Consider the following 20,397-nt stretch of genomic DNA (forward strand, 5'->3'; position numbering starts at 1 on the left):
CTGAGTCGGACTGGAGCTCTCTGCCCTTTACCAATCCAGCCACGGGCCCATCCATCTGGCCCATCAAGACTCACTCTCATTTCATCAGTCCATAAAACCTTAGAAAAATCAGTCTTGAGATATTTCTTGGCCCAGTCTTGGCCCAGTCTTGACATTTCAGCTTGTGTGTCTTGTTCAGTGGTGGTCGTCTTTCAGCCTTTCTTACCTTGGCCATGTCTCTGAGTATTGCACACCTTGTGCTTTTGGGCACTCCAGTGATGTTGCAGCTCTGAAATATGGCCAAACTGGTGGCAAGTGGCATCGTGGCAGCTGCACGCTTGACTTTTCTCAGTTCATGGGCAGTTATTTTGCGCCTTGGTTTTTCCACACGCTTCTTGCGACCCTGTTGACTATTTTGAATGAAACGCTTGATTGTTCGATGATCACGCTTCAGAAGCTTTGCAATTTTAAGAGTGCTGCATCCCTCTGCAAGATATCTCACTATTTTTGACTTTTCTGAGCCTGTCAAGTCCTTCTTTTGACCCATTTTGCCAAAGGAAAGGAAGTTGCCTAATAATTATGCACACCTGATATAGGGTGTTGATGTCATTAGACCACACCCCTTCTCATTACAGAGATGCACATCACCTAATATGCTTAATTGGTAGTAGGCTTTCGAGCCTATACAGCTTGGAGTAAGACAACATGCATAGAGAGGATGATGTGGTCAAAATACTCATTTGCCTAATAATTCTGCACTCCCTGTATATATATCTATATATATATATTCGATGGCATGTGTAGCTGCAGATACACATGCTGTGCACTGTTCCTGCCATCTAGTGTTGGGCTCGGAGTGTTAAAAGTTGTTTTTCTTCGAAGAAGTCTTTTCGAGTCACAGGACCGAGTGACTCCTCCCTTTCGACTCCATTGCGCATGAGCATTGACTCCATCTTAGATTGTTTTCTTTCCGCCATCGGGTTCAGATGTGTTCCTCTTCGCTCCGTAATTCGAATCGGGAAAATTTAGAAAAACATCGAAATCCGTCGGTATTGTTGCATTCGGGACCGGTTTAATATAGATACATCGGCACTGACGACACAACCGCTTCAGCGGCCCTCTGGGGCTTCCACGCTCAACCAAGGCCTGGTCGGCCCGACCACACCCGTTGTCGAAGACTCATGGACCGGACCCCCTTCCGTGTCACGCCAAGTATCCTTATACAGACCAGCATCAGGTCTGTAATCTGTGTTTGTTGCCAGAACCCAGAGAGGATACCTGTGAGGCCTGCAAGGCTTTTCGATCCAAGAAGACCTTAAGAGATCGATGAGCAAGGCGTTTGCAGATGGCATCGAAGTCGACACAGCACGTCGAGGAAGAAGATGACTATTTCGATCCAGGGTTCGGAATCGGATGACTCCGAAGGAGACTGGCCACCGACGGCAGGACAAAAAGTGAGTACACCTGCCCCGACCCAGCCCCAAAGTCAGGTGAAGAAACAGAAGGCCTCGGGGACGCCACTGCCAGAAGGCCATGGCTCGACCTACAAAAAAAGCGGTGACCAGATAACATCTTCGGCACCGAAAAAGGCAAAGATCGTGCCGAAGTCTTCCGACTCGGGTCAAGAAACCGGCATCGAAAAGAGTCGACATCGATTGGTCGAATTGAACAAGTCTCGAAAGAGCCTCTCGGAGCCGAGACCGACCCGTATCCATGGGTGTTTCGGTACCGAAAAAAACTGCTTCGGAGCCGAAAAAGACTTCTTATACGGAAGAACATGGGCTCTCTCAACAACTTAGAGAGGCACAGGTTTGAGCAGGAGCTGGATTTGGAAGAGCTTGACCAAACTCAACCATGGCTACAAATCCAAAAAGACATAGGGAAAATTCAAACCATCCCTCCTCTCAAGTTTAAAAGAAAATTGGCTTTTCATGAGACTGAAACTGAGCAACCAAAAGCAAAAGGGGTTAGAGAAAGGTCACCACTCCCACATTTCTCACCACAAACGTCACCACCTCACTCGCCACAATGGACAAGGTCACCTGTTGGCACACCAATGGCATAGTCACCCACACATACTGTGCTGATGCAGGACGATGCAGACCCCTGGGACCTATACGACCCACCAGTCTCAGACAGCAGTCCTGAGTGTTATCCTCCAAAGCCTTCTCCTCCTGAGGATAGTACATCCTACACCCAAGTACTGGCTAGGGCAGTGACATTCCACAGTGACAGTATGCACTCAGAACCAGTGGAGGATGACTTTCTTTTTAGCACACTGGCATAAACGCATGCTTCATATCAAAGCTTGCCAATGTTACCAGGCATGCTTAAGCATGCACAACAGGTCTTTCAGGAACCGGTCAAAGGAAGGGCCATTACACCAAGGGTAGAGAAAGAATATAAACCTCCCCCGTCAGACCCTGTGTTTATTGCACAGCAGCTCCCTCCGGACTCTGTTGTAGTGGGAGCCGCAAGAAAGCGGGCAAATTCTCAATCGTCAGGGGATGCGCCATCCCCTGATAAAGAAAGCGGTAAATTCGACGCGGCAGGAAAAAGAGTGGCGCCGCAAGCGGCCAACCAGTGACATATCGCCAATTCACAAGCCCTCCTAGCCCGTTACGACAGAGCACATTGGGACGAAATGCAGGATATTATCCAACATTCACCAAAGGAACATCAAAAACGGGCTCAAGAGGTGGTGGAGGAGGGACAGGCCATCTCCAACAACCAAATCCGTTCTGCACTGGACTCTGCCGATACAGCAGTACGGACTGTCAATACAGCAGTTACCATCAGGAGGCTACGAAGTTCTGGTTTTAAGCCAGAAATACAGCAGGCGGTATTAAATATGACGTTCAACCACCAACAACAACTATTTGGCCCGGAGGTGGACACTGCGATAGAGAAAATGAAGGAGGACACAGACACGGCCAAAGCCAGGGGCGCACTCTACTCTTCCCAGTATAGGGGAACATTTAGGAAGCCACAGTTTAGGGGAGGATTTAGACAGCAATCTTCAGAGCCATCCTCCTCCCAAACAAAACCCACTTACCAGTCTCAGTACCAGTGAGGGGGGTTTCGTGGTTCATACAGGGGACCGTACCCAAGAGCAAGGGGAAAATTTCAGCCTGCCAAGCAGACCCCTAGTAACAAGCAGTGACTTCAATGTCACACTCCCCCAACACACATCACCAGTGGGGGGAAGATTAACAAAATACCACAAAAATTGGTCAGACATTACCACGGACACATGGGTTCTATCAATTATCCAACATGGTTACTGCATAGAGTTCACACAATTCCCTCCAGATGTTCCCCCAAGGACGCACAAACTGTCAGCACAACATTTAGACCTACTACAAATAGAGGTGCAAGCACTACTAACAAAACAAGCCATAGAACTAGTACCACACCATCAAAAAGGAACGGGGGTTTACTCCCTATATTTCCTTATTCCCAAAAAAGACAAAACACTAAGACCAATTCTAGATCTCAGGACGTTAAACCTCTTCATCAAATCGGATCATTTCCACATAGTCACACTACAAGACATAGTTCCCTTGCTAAAACAGGGAGAATACATGGCAACACTGGATCTAAAGGATGCGTATTTCCACATACCCATTCATCCATCTCACATGAAATACCTCAGGTTTGCAATACAGGGCAACCATTACCAATTCAAAGTATTGCCCTTCGGGATAACAACAGCACCCAGAGTATTCACAAAATGCCTAGCTGTAGTAGCAACTCATATAAGGAGACATCACATGCACGTACTCCCATATCTAGACGATTGGCTAATAAAAGCCAACACTCAACACCGGTGTCAAAGTCACACGCAATATGTAATACATACTTTATACAAACTAGGGGTTTCTATAAATGACCAAAAATCTCACTTGCAACGATCCCAAATACAACAATACTTAGGAGCCACACTCAGCACGCAAAAAGCAATTGCCACTCCAAGTCCACACAGAGTTCAATGGTTTTAAAAAATAGTGTCAAGCATACAACCAAACCAACAGTACACAGTCAGGTTTGTAATGAAACTACGAGGCATGATGTCCTCATGCATCGCTGTTGTCCCAAACGCACGACTACACATGCGGCCCTTACAACAGTGCCTAGCAACACAATGGATACAAGCACAGGGTCAACTTCAAGATCTAGTGTTGAGAGACCGCCAAGCACATTCTTTGCTTCAATGGTGGAACCCTGTAAATTTAAACAAAGGGCGGCCATTTCAAGACCCAGTGCCTCATGCCATTTTGACAACAGACGCTTCGATGATTTGTTGGGGAGCACACCTCAACAATCACAATATACGATGTCAATGGGACAATCAACAAAAACAGCTTCACATAAATCTCTTGGAACTACTAGCAGTCTTTCTAGCACTGAAAGCTTTTCAACCACTTCTAGTCCACAAACACATTCTTGTCCAAACAGACAATATGACAACAATGTACTATCTAAACAAACGGGGGGACACACTTGTCACAACTGTGCCTCCAAGCAACAAAAATGTTGGCATTGGGCGATTCACAACAACATTCCCCTATTAGCACAATATATACCAGGCATTCACAATCAGTGAGCTGACAATCTCAGTTGAGATCACCAGCAAACTCATGAGTGGGAAATACATCCCCAGATTCTACAAGGTTACTTCTACCGCTGGGGGACACCAGACATAGATCTGTTTGCAACAAAACAAAACGCAAAATGCCAAAACTTCGCATTCAGGTACCCACACCCTCAGTCCAAGGGCAATGCTCTATGGATCAGTTGGTCAGGGATATTTGCTTATGCTTTTCCCCCCTCTCATTCCTTTCCTAGTCAACAAACTGAGTCAAAACAAACTCAAACTAATACTCATAGCACCAACGTGGGCTCGCCAACCGTGGTACACCACACTGTTGGACTTCTCAGTAGTACCTCACATTAAACTCCCAAACAGACCAGATCTGTTAACACAACACAAACAACAGATCAGACATCCCAATCCAGCATCGCTCAACCTAGCAATCTGGCTCCTGAAGTCTTAGAATTTGGCTATCTAAACCTTTCAAATGAGTGTATGGAAGTCATTAAACAGGCAAGAAAACCAACAATAAGGCATTGTTATGTAATAGTATGTAGGTAGCTTTTCTAATAGCCTTCCCTTCACTGTGAAGAGTTAGCGAAATACAGGCATTTACTATAGAAGAACCCTTTATACAAATACACAAACATAAGGTGGTTCTCTGTACAAATCCAAACTTTTTACCAAAAGTAATTTCACCGTTTCATCTAAACCAAACAGTAGAGCTCCCAGTCTTCTTCCCACAACCAGACTCAGTAGCAGAAAGAGCACTGCATACATTAGACATTAAAAGAGCGTTAATGCATTATATTGACAGAACAAAATCATTTTGTAAAACTAAGCAATTGTTCGTTGCTTTCCAAAAACACCATGCTGGTAACCCTATATCCAAACAGGGCATAGCCAGATGGATAGTCAAATGTATTCAGACCTGTTACCTCAAAGCTAAAAGGGAATTACCCATTACACCAAGGGCACACTCCACTAGAAAGAAAGGAGCAACAACGGCCTTTTTAGGTAATATACCAATGACAGAGATTTGTAAAGCAGCCACTTGGTCTACACCGCATACCTTTACTAAACATTACTGTGTAGATGTGTTAGCAACACAACAAGCCACGGTAGGACAGACTGTATTAAGAACATTAATTCAAACAACTTCAACTCCTACAGGTTGACCACGGCTTTCAGGAGGATTACTGCTTTGTAGTATATGCACAGCATGTGTATCTGCAGCTACACATGCCATTGAATGGAAAATGTCACTTACCCAGTGTACATCTGTTCGTGGCATGTTGCGCTGCAGATTCACATGCGCCCTCCCACCTCCCCAGGAGCCTGTAGCCGTTTAAGTTGCATTTAAATTGTATATATGTAAATAAATATTCCTTTACCACAAACTACGTACATACATATCTAGTCCATTGCATGGACATCTTTAGTATCCTCATTCTACCACTCCTACCTCACCCTATGCCGGGAAAACAATCTCAGATGGAGTCGATGCTCATTTGCAATGGAGCCGAAAGGGAGGAGTCACTCCGTCCTGTGACTCGAAAAGACTTCTTTGAAGAAAAACAACTTGTAACACTCAGAGCCCAACACTAGATGGCAGGAACAGTGCACAGCATGTGATTCTGCAGCGCAACATGCCACGAACAAATGTACACTGGGTAAGGGACATTTTCCATATATTTATGTGTGTGTGTATGTTATTCTATGCTTAACATGTTCATAGGTCATTGCATAGCTCCTAGATAAGTTGTTCTATTAAATACTTATGAATCCCTGCTCTCATTGTATATCACACTTTGTCTACCCATCACCATAGGTCATGTCTCTATCAATCCTCCAGTCCCACTCTGACCGATCCCAAATCCATTCTACTACTTTCATCTCCTAAATAACCCTGCCTAAGTTCTTCCCTCCTCTTCCACATCTAACTCACCCAAACCTCACTTTATTACCATGATCTCCCAAGCAACCCTACTAAATTCTCCCTCATTTATCTCAGATTAAACTCAGCCAAACCCCTCCTGCTACTATGATCTCCCTAACCCTGTCCACAGACTCTTCCCTCTTTCATCCCTCCTTTACTCCTCTCAAGCCTAAATCCTATTACCGTAAACTCCCAATTAACACTTCTGGGTTCTTCTCTCCTCCACCACTCCATTACTCCAGTCAATCCAACTAACAAACTCACATATCCACGGCTCAAATTAACTCATAATAATACTAAAACTGTACTCCTATTTCCCTATACTAATCCACCACTAATTCCTTTTGGGTTCCGGAGTAGCGTACTACTCGCCGAAAAGCACTTTGACGCCTCGTCAGGGGTAGTAAGCACTATATAAATACTATTACAATACAATACAATATACATGATAGCACCCCATTAAAATGCATCATAGTGAATTGCAGGTTTTGAGAGTCACAAAAAAAAACGTAAAAAAGGGTGATACATTTTAGTTACAATATAAATCATTTGTTGATGGTACCATACTCATTTTAGGAATTTTTATGTGTTCTGAGATAATTTTACCTTGCTGGTAGTTCATGAATCATGCTTGAGAGAAAACTGTTTTCTCATGATTTTCCCATAGAGGTTATGGAAGGTGCTGCAGAAGCTAATATGAGAGCATATTTTCTGTAAATTCACACTTTCTCAGCCAAATGAAAATTAAGTCAGGCATTCCCTGTAAAACATGTACTTCGAACAGGAGCAGCCTGTCAGTTGATTCCCCTGTGTTCTACTGCAGCCAGTCAGAGGGTTCTAAAGAACAACTAGAGCGCCATCAGTCTTCCTTGTGACAAAAGTGTGGGACACCGGAAGCCATCTTGTTTGAATCAAACTAGTAAAACTTAAAACGTTTAATTTAGAAAGGAATAAAATGTGGTGGATTATTTTGTCATAGGAATTATGATTATTGCTCTGGAAAGAAAAGTTAGCATATGTTTTAAGTGAGTTGTCAAGCATCTTTCTCTTCTGTTACTTTAAAACATTCTGACATGCAGATTGAAACATTCACTTTCAGCACCAGCAGCTAACAGACAGTTAACTCCCTGGTGATCAGCATGGGGGACAAGACAAGACAGGGTTTACATCCTAGAAAAACCTCTCTGAAATGCTTTTTGATTAACTCTTGTTCCTTAAGTAAACACTCACATGAGGTTTTAGAGTTTCTTGAGTCTCATGCTCCCCATTTGGTCTTTCTGACAGAAACTTGGACAGATGACTTTTCAGAGCCGGACGTTTTTGAGGCATTACCGGTCGGCTATGCTGTTAACAGATTAGATTGGGTTGGCAAAAGAGGAGGTGAAAAAGAGATAGTCTATCACAGGATGCTAGAATTTAGGTGTGAGTCTGCCAATCTTGCCGATTCCAAGGCCCTTGCTTTTAAATGTAAATGAACTGAAAAGAGTATGTTTTATGGCCTTTTGGTCTATAGACCCCTGGCCTTAAAACTTAATTTTTAGATGCATTGAGCAATTCTATTGAAATAAGTATCCAATCCACTTACTTTACAGTGTTAGGGATTTTAATTTTCACCTAGAAGATCTTAGCAATAAAGATTCAGCTGATCTTATTGAGAATATGAGCTGTTTTAATTTAAACCATCTGGTTCAGACTGCTTCACATATAGCAGGCCATACCTTGGATGCCATATTTTCCAACAATTCTTATCTAAAGATGGCAGAATTATTACCTATCATTTGGACCAACCACAAAGCAATTAATTTTAGTCATGATCTTATGGCCTTGAATCAGGTGTGAAACATAGGTAGGAGGGAAAAAAGGGTCAGGTTTAGAATAAGATGAATGAAACCGATTTAGCAGAGTCTTGAAGCTACAATACCGCTGTTTACTGAATGTCCAAATAGAGCAGCAGTTAGTTATACTAGATGGATAAACCAGGCAGCCTCTAAATTGTTGGCAATAAAATAAAAAGTAAAAATGTATAGGAAGAGTCCAATTGCACAATGGCTCTCTCGTAATTTAAGGATAATGAAATAAAAATGCTGCAGGCAAGAAAAAGCCTGGAAAAAGGAGTCTAGTGACGTTGAAAAAGACAGGTATAGAAAACTAATCCGGGAGCATAAAAAACGTATTATTGAGGAGCAAACCAAGTTCTACACTGAAAAAATCAGCTTGGCTGTAATTTCCTCAAAATAACTTTTTAAAACCATTCAGGCCCTTTGTAATCTTAATTCCCCAAATAGCTACACTCCTTGCTAGGCTTTCTGTGATAAGTTATCAGAATGTTTTATGAACAAAGAAGAGGCCGTCTGCAGTGATTGTGTTTATACTGGGTCTTCATGAGTTAGTAGTTTAGAGGCGATTTCTCAGACTACTAACAGTGTTGAGCTGCCAAATTTTCCCCCTCTAACAGACCAGGTAGATAAGTTAATTGGGCACATTAACTGGATCTCCCCCTTTGATGCTTGTCCATCTAATATAGCGAATGACATGGCTGACAAGATAGCATTGGTCCTTACTACATTGCTGAATTCTTGTACGAAGGCTGGCATTTTCCCAACCAAATGGAAAAAGCATAAATTCTTCCTCTTTTGAAAAGGCCTTCTTTGGATTACAAGGAAGAGAACAAACTGTTGTCTTATTTCCCAGCTACAACATCCAACAAAGGTTTTAGAGAGTCATCTTCATAAAATACTATGTGATTTTTGGAGAATAATGAACTTCTAACTGAGGCACAGTTTGGCTTTAGGTCAAACCATAGCAGAGAGATTGCCATAGTAGCAGTGTCTGAAAAGATTAGATTCATCATGGGCAATGGTGGAAAGGCTGTGGTGATCCTTTTAGATCTATCCACAGCTTTCAACATGGTTAGCCACAATGTCTTCACCATTGTCGGTTTAGCCCGGGATCTCATTTCTAACAAACGGGGAACAATTGGTGGCCCTTGGGGAGTTTAATACTAAACCCTTCTCTTTATCTTATGGGGTCCCCCAGGGATCGCCACTTAGTCCGATGCTGTCCAATATATGTGGCTCTTGACTGATTCATTCATTCATTCATCTTTACTGAGGTAGCTTATGCAGATGACACCCAGATAGTGGTTTCAGTAACTAGTAATGTAGAGGAAGTTGCTGGCCGTTTCAACAGATGCATGGCTGCCATAGTTGGTTGGATGAGACGCAATTGCCTAAAATCAAACTTGAATAAAACTAAGAGGTTCTCCTTTTTGGGAAAGATAGCTTGTTTTGGAAGCAGGCTTGGTGGCCTCAGTACCTTGGCACTCCTCTTTTCCCAGTAACCAGAGTAAAGAACTTAGGATTAGTTTTTGATGCTGAATTGTCATTTGCGGGCCAGATCAATAAATTGTCTTTATCCTGTTTCCTCAGGTCGAGAATGTTGAATAAGGTGTTCCACTCCATTCCTTACAATCAGCAAAGGTCAGCTGTGGTTGCTTTAGTTCTTTCAAGGTTAAATTACTGCAATGCTCTCTGCTTAGGCATTAAATAACGGTCAATTAAACTCAAAATTCCGCAGAATGCAGCTTGCCATTTAATTAAGAAATTACCAAAGTTTAAGTCCATTTCAAAGGCTCCGGTTGAGCTTCACTGGCTATTAGGAAAATAATTGCTTTTAAGGCCCTGTCTCTGGCACGCAAAACCTTGTATGGATCAAGGCCTGAGTACCTGAAAAGGAAATTTAAATGGTACTTTCCAAATAGACAGCTGCGATCAACAGCTTCTAGATTAGTCGTTGTTCCACAAATTAAGGCTTTGTGGGTTGGTTGGAGTTATGTCTTTTCTACTTGTCATCTTTGGAATAAGATTGCCTTTACATCTTAAAACGCAATCAAACTTGCGTTTTTGGGAAATATTTAAAAACATGGCTGTTTTCACAGTCTTTGTTATAGGGTGCTTCAACTTTAGTGTTGGTTTCTTGCAGTGTAGGGGTGTCAGGTTGATTCTAGCGCCAAGACACCCAATGGGTATTCATGCGCTCCAGAAATATCAAATCAAACATTCCCTGTGGACCTCATGGCATCTTGTTGTCCCTTACCACAGCGACCCTCTAGACCTCAAGAACTACTGCCCCATCTCTCTGCTGCCTTTCCCAGCCAAGTTCATCAAAAAGGCCATCAACACATAGCTCCGTAAGCACATTGAGGACAGTAACATCCTGGCTATCTCCTCCCTGAGCCCCACACTCTTCAACATCTACATGCCCCGCTCACATCCATAGTCAGGAAACACGGCCTGAACATTGTCTCCTATGCGGACGACACCCAGCTGATCATCTCACTGACCGAAAACCCCAGAACAGCCAAGAAGAATTTCCACAACTGGATGGAAGCTGTCACCGCCTGGCTGAAGGACAGTTGCCTCAATCTCAACTTTGACAAGTCCGAGATTCTCATCCTGGGACCCTCCACATCAGCCTGGGACGACTTCTAGTTGCCATCAACCGTCAGCTAAAAAAAACCCTCCCCTTCCCCCGCCCCCCCCCCCAAAAAAGAACTAACAAACCATGCATGCAACCTCTGTTTCATCCTGGATACGTTGCATCCTTCTGTTTTCACACACTTCGTCTGCTCCGGAAGATCTACAAAGGGATACCAAAGGACTGCCGCAAAACCATAACCCATCCCTTGGTTACCATCACACTCAACTATGGCAACGCCCTATATGCTGCACCACCCAGAAGAACCTGAAGAAACGACAGCACATCCAATACTCCTTCTCCAGACTCACTGTGAACATTCCCCGCTGTGAACACATCACCAATCACATAAGAGACCTCCACTGGCTTCGTGTTGAGAAAAGAATTAACTTCAAACTTCTTGTTCATTCATACAAGGCCCTCCACGACCTAGGACCCACCTACCTCAACCATCGCATCACCTTGTACTCCCCCACCAGATCTCTCCGCTTAACAAGCACTAGCCACTGTACCCTGCATACGGAAGACCACGGCTGGAGGAAGATCCTTCACCTACCTCGTGGCAAAGTGCTGGAACACCCTGCCCCTGCCCCTGCACCTGCACCTCAGGCAGTCACAATATTACCTCAATTCAGGAAGGACCTTAAATCCTGCCTCAGCACCTTGAGACCCTTATGAGTGAGTAGTTGCGCTCCATCAACCCTGATTTGATATGATTATTACACATTTTTCTGATAACAAGAATTACTTACAAATTAGGAGGTATTATTGAACTGTAAATTGATCCTAATTAAAAGGTGTTGTTATAGGTGTCCCTCGATGCTGAACAAAGTTTCTTTGGAAATAAGCTTGTATTTATGTAATATTAAAATGGGTAGATGGTGACACTAAAGAGATGATTTTTAAGGAGCTGTACTCTGAGCATAGAATGTGTGTAGAAAGAAACTCCTTTGTCACTTCAGAATATGTTCATGTTTGAGAGTAAATTTGTAACAGCGCTAACTTGATATGGTGCAACTTTCTTGGTGTTTGAAACCCATTCCTCTGCTGATATTGCCACCCTTCGGTATATCTTGCATTACACATGGTACTTGGAGATGACTGCACTAAGCCGAGAAAGGTGTATAATAGATCAGAGTGGAAATGCTATTTTAGGTTTACAAGGTGTTTGATGATAGAAGTGACACAGGTTTATAACTAAATGGATCAGATGTAACTGGATTTGGGGTACACACTACCCTATTTCCGTCAAATGTAATCACATAAGAAAAGTGACGGAGTGGAACTTATTAAACCTGAACTTATCAATCACGTCAAGATATGTTGCTTGAAAGAAACTTAAAGTTCAGTAGATATTACCTGAGTGTCTTGTGTCTGGTGTGGTGGATAGATAACGGTTGAATGGATTCTGACATAACCTCACATCCTGATATTTCTTGAATGAGACAAATGATTGAACGGGCTTGTTATATTTGCCCAATTCTACACTCAGTTTATGGTGCAGCAACCAAAGTGGTACTTGTTTAGAATTTGTTAGTTTTTCTGAACACTTGTTAAAAATTTGGTAAATATTGTAATACATATTTTTTTTGACGTTCTTATAATTCCCTAGTGTGTGTGTATGTGTGTGTGTGAGAGAGAGAGAGAGAGAGAGAGAGAGAGAGAGAGAGAGACTCTGAGTACATAAAATTTGCAAAGAAAGACTCAACATTCTTTCTCTTTGTTGTAACATGTTATTTTCGTTTCTCTTGTAGATGAGCACATCCCAAACATTCGTCGAGGCATCGGAGCCACAGCCCACAGGAGTCAATTCTGGTAAGACTTAAGTGGATTTGCAGTTTTTCCAAAATTAGAAATTTCCCAACAAAAACCTACTGAGTCTGCAGCCCAGGGCCCATCTGTAAAGGGGTATCGTTTTTTCAGCTAGTTTGTGTAACAGCTTGGCAACATTGACAACACCCAGCCCTTGGCTGCTCCATCTCTAAGTGAATTTCAGCAGCTGTTTGTCAATTTTGGGGAGGATGATGACACAGTATGTTGACCAGTTGCTTCTCTGAATCAAATATTTCCAATCATGAATCCCAGGAGAACTTCCTCATAATCTCTCAGCAGCCGAGTTCTATTAGGCACAATTTGAGTGCAAAATGCCATGCAGATGGACTTGAAGCAACTTTTCTTTGTATTTGTTAGTTTTCTAGTAAGAGTGGGATGTGGCTACAGAGAAAAATGAAATATGCACCACTTGGTTTCTGTTACCTACTATTTGGCTTCACATTCTCTCTCGTTTTTATGGACAAGATGTTGCCGATATATAAGTTTCTCATGCAGTAGTACCCTTTCAACAGAGCTGTCAAAGGAGTAGAACGTGTTGACAAAGCATGCGAATCAGTAGGTATTCCTGTTTCTGTCTTTATTGGATGAATGTATGTGTTTAGGGAGTTGCTGCCATTTCAGTTACCTCTGTGACATGCAAATCTTCTGGTCACACCACGACAGCTCCTCTGCAACCTTTGTGTTAAGACCTGACCTGCTCACTATCTTGCCACACTCTGCCTTGTACTCTTCTTTCTCGCCCGAGAGTTTAGGTTGCAGTAAATTGAAAAGAAATAATTTAAGGTAGGGCATGTTTTTGGGTGGTGGGATGCTACAACATGGTACCAACAGCAGGAGGCTAGAAAACTTTACTTTGGCTTCCAAAAGTGGCATGTATGGCTGCGAGGTAATCCATTTCTTACCCTGGCTCTCTCAACATTTTCATTGTCTTTAAATTAGAAGTGACCACAAAGAACGTTCTCTGCTTGGGAAGAACTGTGGTCTCCAGCCACCTCTCAAACAGGAGATTTCGGAAACCATTGGGCTCTTATTGAGTATCACTGCAGCCCTTTATGGGAGCAGGTTGGTCTTTTCAGCATTCTGGACTGGAGTAAGATAGACTGGCCTATAAAGCACACATACCTGTCTTTGATTGTTAAGCAAGAGTTACTGATTTTCTAGTGTCCTTCCACAAGTCAAAGCTGGCTGTATTTTGTAAGATTAGAGTGCTTTGTGATTAGCTTCCATTATTGTAGTGAAACCTCATTTTCTAAAAACTGAATGATAGTGTTATTGAAACTTCCCCTTCTTGTACGTCCTGGCATTATCAACGTTGTATGTACACTGCCACCTAGGGGAGGGATTAAAAACTGTTTCCATGTTTATTAATTCTGATGGATGTGTTTTCTCGCAAACTCCTCCCTATATAAATTATCTTTTCAGGGTTCGCTCTGCTGTGAAATCTGTTCCCCAGCAATATTGCTTAAACACTGCCAGGTTGGTGCCATTTTGATTCAACTGCGACTCTTCCTATGCACATAAAAACAAAACACCAGAGTACATTAGATGCCAACTAGAGTGCTGGTATCAGTTAATGTTTTTCTGTGCCTCACTGCCGAGGGTCTGGACCTGTCTCATTGTGTCTCTGGTTAAATTCCTCCGCTTTTTTGATAGGGACTAAGTCAATTGATCCTCCTGAACATTTCAGGGCTTAAGCTCCAGGACAGGTGCCAGAAGATGATGCCCTTCTCGGACCAGCATGGAATCTGAATGTGGTGTCTGGTATAAGAATACTGTGCTTCCATGCAGGATGGTTGCTGTTATTTCTGGCCTTTCCCCTAAGGGGCAGTACATTTGTGCAAGCTTGGTGACCTGATGCCTCCCAACACCGCACTTGCATAGGATTAAGCACCCAGAAATAATTCAAAGCCTACCAGGGTGCTGTAAGAACCCCCCCCCCCCCCCCAATACCACCCCTTTGGTTGGATCTTCCTTCAACACATTCACAGCCGACTATGCTGCAGCTATTGAAGCGGTCTACTTTAGAAGTTATTTGTGCTGTGGGAGCAAAAGTTAAAACAAACTTAAATGTTATTTTGACAGAGTGTCTTTGTTTAGTGCGGAGCTTCACCCAGATGGAGGAGCTAGACTCAGACTTCATTGACCTTCTTGCAATGGAGTATGACTTCAGAAAAGTTGATAGTTTGTGGGTGATCACCTCATTCCCTTCTATAACATTGATGCTGGCCTATCATCTGCTATTACAAAATGTGAGTGGCCTGGACAATTCAATCAACAATATAAGTTCTGAGGCTATTACAGCACAGTCTATTGACGGGAGGGGCAATCGTCTCAGCTAGTCAGACACCCAAGTAGCTACAACGCTCCTTTGGGGGCAGTGGTGGATTTAGGGGACACCATCTACAGCAGATCTGCTGTTCAGAGAGAAGGCTGACTTCTCCTTGGAACGCTTCGGAAACAGCAAACCACATCTCACACTCTGGGACTAGCTGTCTCCCCTGTGAGACCGTTTCACCAGCCAAGTTTCTGGCTTCTCCCTGGCATTTCAGTCCTAGCAGAGGCAATTGTCTTGGGCAGTTTAAACATCCTAGCTACTTTGCCGCTCCTTTAGGGGCAGGGTTGATCTAGGAAACTCGATCACCAGCAACAGCAGCTTTAGTCTGTGCACCCAACCCTGGTTATGCTGCTTCAAAACCTTTGTTACTACACCTGGCCATTAAGCTGCATTCCTCCTGTGGGAGCGAGGGTCTTTCACTTTCCACCAGCTTTGAGACAATCATGATGGATTGTTGGGTAATTAATCTAATCCACAAGGGCTATAATCTACCTTTGCTGTCCCTCCATGCAGGATGGTTGCTGTTATTTCTGGCTTGTCCCCTATGGGGCAGTACATCAGGCTTGGTGACCTGATTCTTCCCAACACTGCACTTTCATAGGATCTGGGCACCAAGAAATAAGTCAAAGCCTACCAGGGTCCTGTCCCCCTTTGGTTGGGTCCTCCTTCGTCACATTCACAGCCGACTATGCTGCAGCCATTGAAGCTGTCTACTTTGGAAGAAGTTATTCGTGCTCGGGAAGGAAAGTTAATACAAACTTAAATGTTCTTTTGACAGAGTGGCTTTGTTCAGTCAAGAGCATCTGACCTCCATGCTTCCACAGGACACTCTCCTTCGCATGCTTCAGTTTTGGAACAGATGTCTTTGCCCTTCTGCACAGAAGGAGCCATAAAAGTGTTGGTCTACATGAAAAAAGGGGAGTAGAGCTAGTCCCTTTACCTTTTGGTCCCCAAGAAGAATGTGGTCACAGACCCATGCTAGGTCTCCAATTCTGAATTTGTTCATTCAGCAGGACAAGTTCAAGATGCTATCCCTCACCCAAGATATTCTGCCCCGAATGCGGGAGATAGATTGGCATCTGTTGACCTCCAGGACTCCTTTTTAGGGTCGAGCCTGCGTCACATGCGTTTCGCTAAGCGAGAAGCTTTAGTAATTAAAAAGGGCTCGGAGCCCTATTCACGTCAGTGTCTGTCATTGGCTTGTGGGCTTGCCTGTTAGAATGTGCTTGATTTCATTAGTGGAAGGGATGCACATGTCATGCCTTTTCCGGTGGTTAGCCCTCCTCGAGCGCATCGACCAAGTACAGAAAACGTGCGAGGCTCGCTGTTTTCTCTCCGGCTCGTGGACTACTTTTTCTCTATTTTCCCAGCGCGATCTCGCTTGGCAGAAGTCGGGCGCTTTACATAATATCGGCCCTGTTACACAGTTAATTGCACTTTTTCGGGTTACGTACATAAATGCACTTTTGCCAATATGTTTCATTACCAGTGAAAAGTCGGGTTAGGAGTTTACAATGCTGTCAGCTCTAACACGAGCAAACGCGAGACCCATTGCATTGCAAATGCTTGTTCTAGCTTCTGATTCTTCTCGTCCATAGAGGTTACCATAGTTTTTCATGGGATCTCCATTCACAGTGCTCCTGTTAATACTGGCAACTTCTCCATTTGCCTTTACAGAAGTGCTGGTGGTTGTAGCCTTTTCATCGTGATGATGAGTCCCCTCACGTATTTCTGTAGTAGGATGACCGGCTCTTCTACACCCCTTGGTGTTGACCATCAGTGCCCACACCTCACCTTATCCTACGTAGAGTTTGACCTTCATAAAGGTGAAGTCTTTTCATCCTCTTCAGAGTACTGCATTTATTTCGGAGATGATTCCTAGGTTTATGAATCTGACATTGATCCCATTTCTGCTGGCTGGCATCTGCTTGACCTTATGGCCTCATGAATTCTCCTGGTGCCACACACTAGATAGCAAGTGAGAGTCCTTACGTGGTGCCTGAGATCAAATTGCCTCCAGCATCAGTGGAGACTCATGGTTGTGGTGCAGCTCTCCCACTCTGCTCATCCAAAATCAGCACTGTTGTATGAGGCTCCACCTTCCTTTTGATGGGTTGCGTTTTAAGTCCTCAGGCTACTGTGGACAAGAATGCCTCCTCGGTGGGCTTTGTGACATGACGGCACAGACCTTTAGTCCATGTTAAAGCAACATCTGCACATCCGTGTGCTGGAGCCGCAAACGGTTCAGAATTTAGGCATTTAAGAAAAATATTAAGATTTTGTGGATGCACCACTATAGTTTGTTATAGCAACAGGCCGGGTGGTGTGAAGTTAGGAATACAGTGTTGAGCAGTGAAATCGCTTGGTGTGCAGAAACAAGTCTTCCCAGTAGTGACTCTTCTCAATAGCTCCCTTTGTGTTAAGGCAGATGCTTTGTCATCTCTCACTAGAGGATCACGATTGGGAGATGATCCTCTCCAAATCATTGTTCCCATATGTGAATCTGTTTGACTTATCACAGAACAGGAAGTATCCTTAGAATTGCCATACCGTCCCCTGTGAGTAGTTTCCCTGGTGGATTCCTACAGGTTCATCAAGTCAGAGGGCCTGCTATATGCATTTCTGCTGATTACTCTTCTGTACTGAGGAAGGTATTGGAGAATCAAGCACAGCAGCTGATCCTTATGGCTTCAGAGTGGGCTTGGAGATCTACTATGCCGATCAGTTGGCAGGCAGCATTCAGCTTCTCCTTTCCCACATGAGTGGACCTGTCCTAGAAGTAGGGTGCTAGGGTCGTCCAACCCTATCCTCAAAAACCTCAGCTGCACACTTGCTGGAGTCCTTTTACCTTCGGGATGAAGCTACAAACGTCCTCTGGACGTCTGGTAGACGGAAACCCACTACCAGATCCATATATACAGGTCAGTGGAACAAATCTGTTCTGTGGTACGAATCAGAAGAACTAAACCCTTTTTAAATTCACCTTTCCGACATCTGTTTATTGTTTCTTGCACAGCATGTCCAGGCAGTGGCTACCTTGTCTCCCTTCATTTATCTTCCAGCCCAACTGTATAGATAGCCACTAATGGCCCGCTTTCTGAATCTTTTACTTTACTCTTTTTGCATTTATTTGTCAGTGGGGTTTGAATCTCATGTTGACTTTCTTGAAGGCATTCCATTTGATGCTCTGCACAATTGCCGGGTTAGATTCCTCACCCTGAAGACCACTTTACTGGTAGCAATTACTTCACCTCATAGTCTCAAAGAAGCTCAGGCCCTCACAGTTCGCCCACTTTTCACCGTTTACAGCTCTGGGTAAGTTGGTCCTCTGGAAGTAAAAACAACAAGTGATGGACGGAATGCTGAACATTGTCAAACACTCACCCCCAGTCATAGATCTGGGTTTAATCCATCGTTCTTTTGCTCACCATGCCACCCCAGTTTGGACCCAGCCATATGCAAATCAGTCTTGACACTGTTCCTCATGGGAACAGTCCAGACCGAACTGCCAAGCCAGGTCCTCACTGGACCAGAAACAAGCATCCTGGGACCGGTTTCGGGGTTTCACCCCTCATCAGCCAGGCTAGCTTGAATCCAGTGGCATGGGAAGCACGGGACCCACGTCTGGGCATACCCTTCCCACTTAGGGCGACAAAGCAAAAACAACAAGTGATGGACGGAATGCTGAACATTGTCAAACACTCACCCCCAGTCATAGATCTGGGTTTAATCCATCGTTCTTTTGCTCACCATGCCACCCCAGTTTGGACCCAGCCATATGCAAATCAGTCTTGACACTGTTCCTCATGGGAACAGTCCAGACCGAACTGCCAAGCCAGGTCCTCACTGGACCAGAAACAAGCATCCTGGGACCGGTTTCGGGGTTTCACCCCTCATCAGCCAGGCTAGCTTGAATCCAGTGGCATGGGAAGCACGGGACCCACGTCTGGGCATACCCTTCCCACTTAGGGCGACCAAGCAAAAACAACAAGTGATGGACGGAATGCTGAACATTGTCAAACACTCACCCCCAGTCATAGATCTGGGTTTAATCCATCGTTCTTTTGCTCACCATGCCACCCCAGTTTGGACCCAGCCATATGCAAATCAGTCTTGACACTGTTCCTCATGGGAACAGTCCAGACCGAACTTCCAAGCCAGGTCCTCACTGGACCAGAAACAAGCATCCTGGGACCGGTTTCGGGGTTTCACCCCTCATCAGCCAGGCTAGCTTGAATCCAGTGGCATGGGAAGCACGGGACCCACGTCTGGGCATACCCTTCCCACTTAGGGTGACAAAGCAAAAACAACAAGTGATGGACGGAATGCTGAACATTGTCAAACACTCACCCCCAGTCATAGATCTGGGTTTAATCCATCGTTCTTTTGCTCATCATGCCACCCCAGTTTGGACCCAGCCATATGCAAATCAGTCTTGACACTGTTCCTCATGGGAACAGTCCAGACCGAACTGCCAAGCCAGGTCCTCACTGGACCAGAAACAAGCATCCTGGGACCGGTTTCGGGGTTTCACCCCTCATCAGCCAGGCTAGCTTGAATCCAGTGGCATGGGAAGCACCCGTCTTTCTTCCCCATGAAGGAATATGAATTTCATATGGTTCAGCCTATTGCCCTTTCTTTTTTCTTTCCTCCTTATTCTACTGAGGTGGACGAGGAATGGCTGCATAGGCTGAGCCCTAGATTCGGTGTGTTTATATTACATCGACAGCATGTGTCACGACAGAACAGATGCACAGTTCTGTATTGCTTCATAGGAACTGAAAAAAGCAAGGTGGTGACCATTAGGTAGCTCCATTTTGTGTTGGATCATCATCTGTATCAAGTTGTGCTAAGCCTTGAGCAGTAAAGAACCTGAGGAGGGCTTTCATACCCATTTCACCATAGTTTCCTGCACAGCTCTTTCTAGAGACATCCTGGTTGCCAACTTCTGCCAGCTGGCTAATTGGTTATCCTTGTACATGTTTACCAAGCATTACCGCCTTGTGTCTTAGGTATACAGTGTCATATACTTTATTGAAGCTGTGCTTTCTTTACTACCTTGGTTAATTGGCACTACTCTAGCCCACCTCCAAGGTCATGCATAAGGTAAAGAGTCTGCAGTAAGATTTATCCATCAGCAGAGAAAGTCCCCTTTGGGTAAAATATTTCTGGTAGGTGTTTAATCTTTCCACAGGTTACTCATCCCCTCCTTACTCTCCTGAGAGATAGTGCTGAGACTAA

At 44.2% G+C, this 20,397-nt stretch overlaps 1 protein-coding gene across 8 annotated transcripts in view; it reads left to right on the forward strand.

Moving 5' to 3' along the window:
* Positions 1 to 20,397, forward strand: part of WIZ (WIZ zinc finger) — a 688,842-nt gene that overhangs the window by 272,963 nt on the left and 395,482 nt on the right. For all 8 annotated transcript variants that reach the window (XM_069231671.1, XM_069231676.1, XM_069231674.1 and 5 more), the window contains exon 3: positions 12,743 to 12,803. In XM_069231671.1, the coding sequence (XP_069087772.1) occupies positions 12,743 to 12,803 (61 nt within the window). The remainder of the gene's footprint in view (positions 1 to 12,742; positions 12,804 to 20,397) is intronic.

This window comes from Pleurodeles waltl, chromosome 4_2 (assembly GCF_031143425.1).
Source record: "Pleurodeles waltl isolate 20211129_DDA chromosome 4_2, aPleWal1.hap1.20221129, whole genome shotgun sequence".
In the NCBI taxonomy this organism is placed as follows: domain Eukaryota; kingdom Metazoa; phylum Chordata; class Amphibia; order Caudata; family Salamandridae; genus Pleurodeles; species Pleurodeles waltl.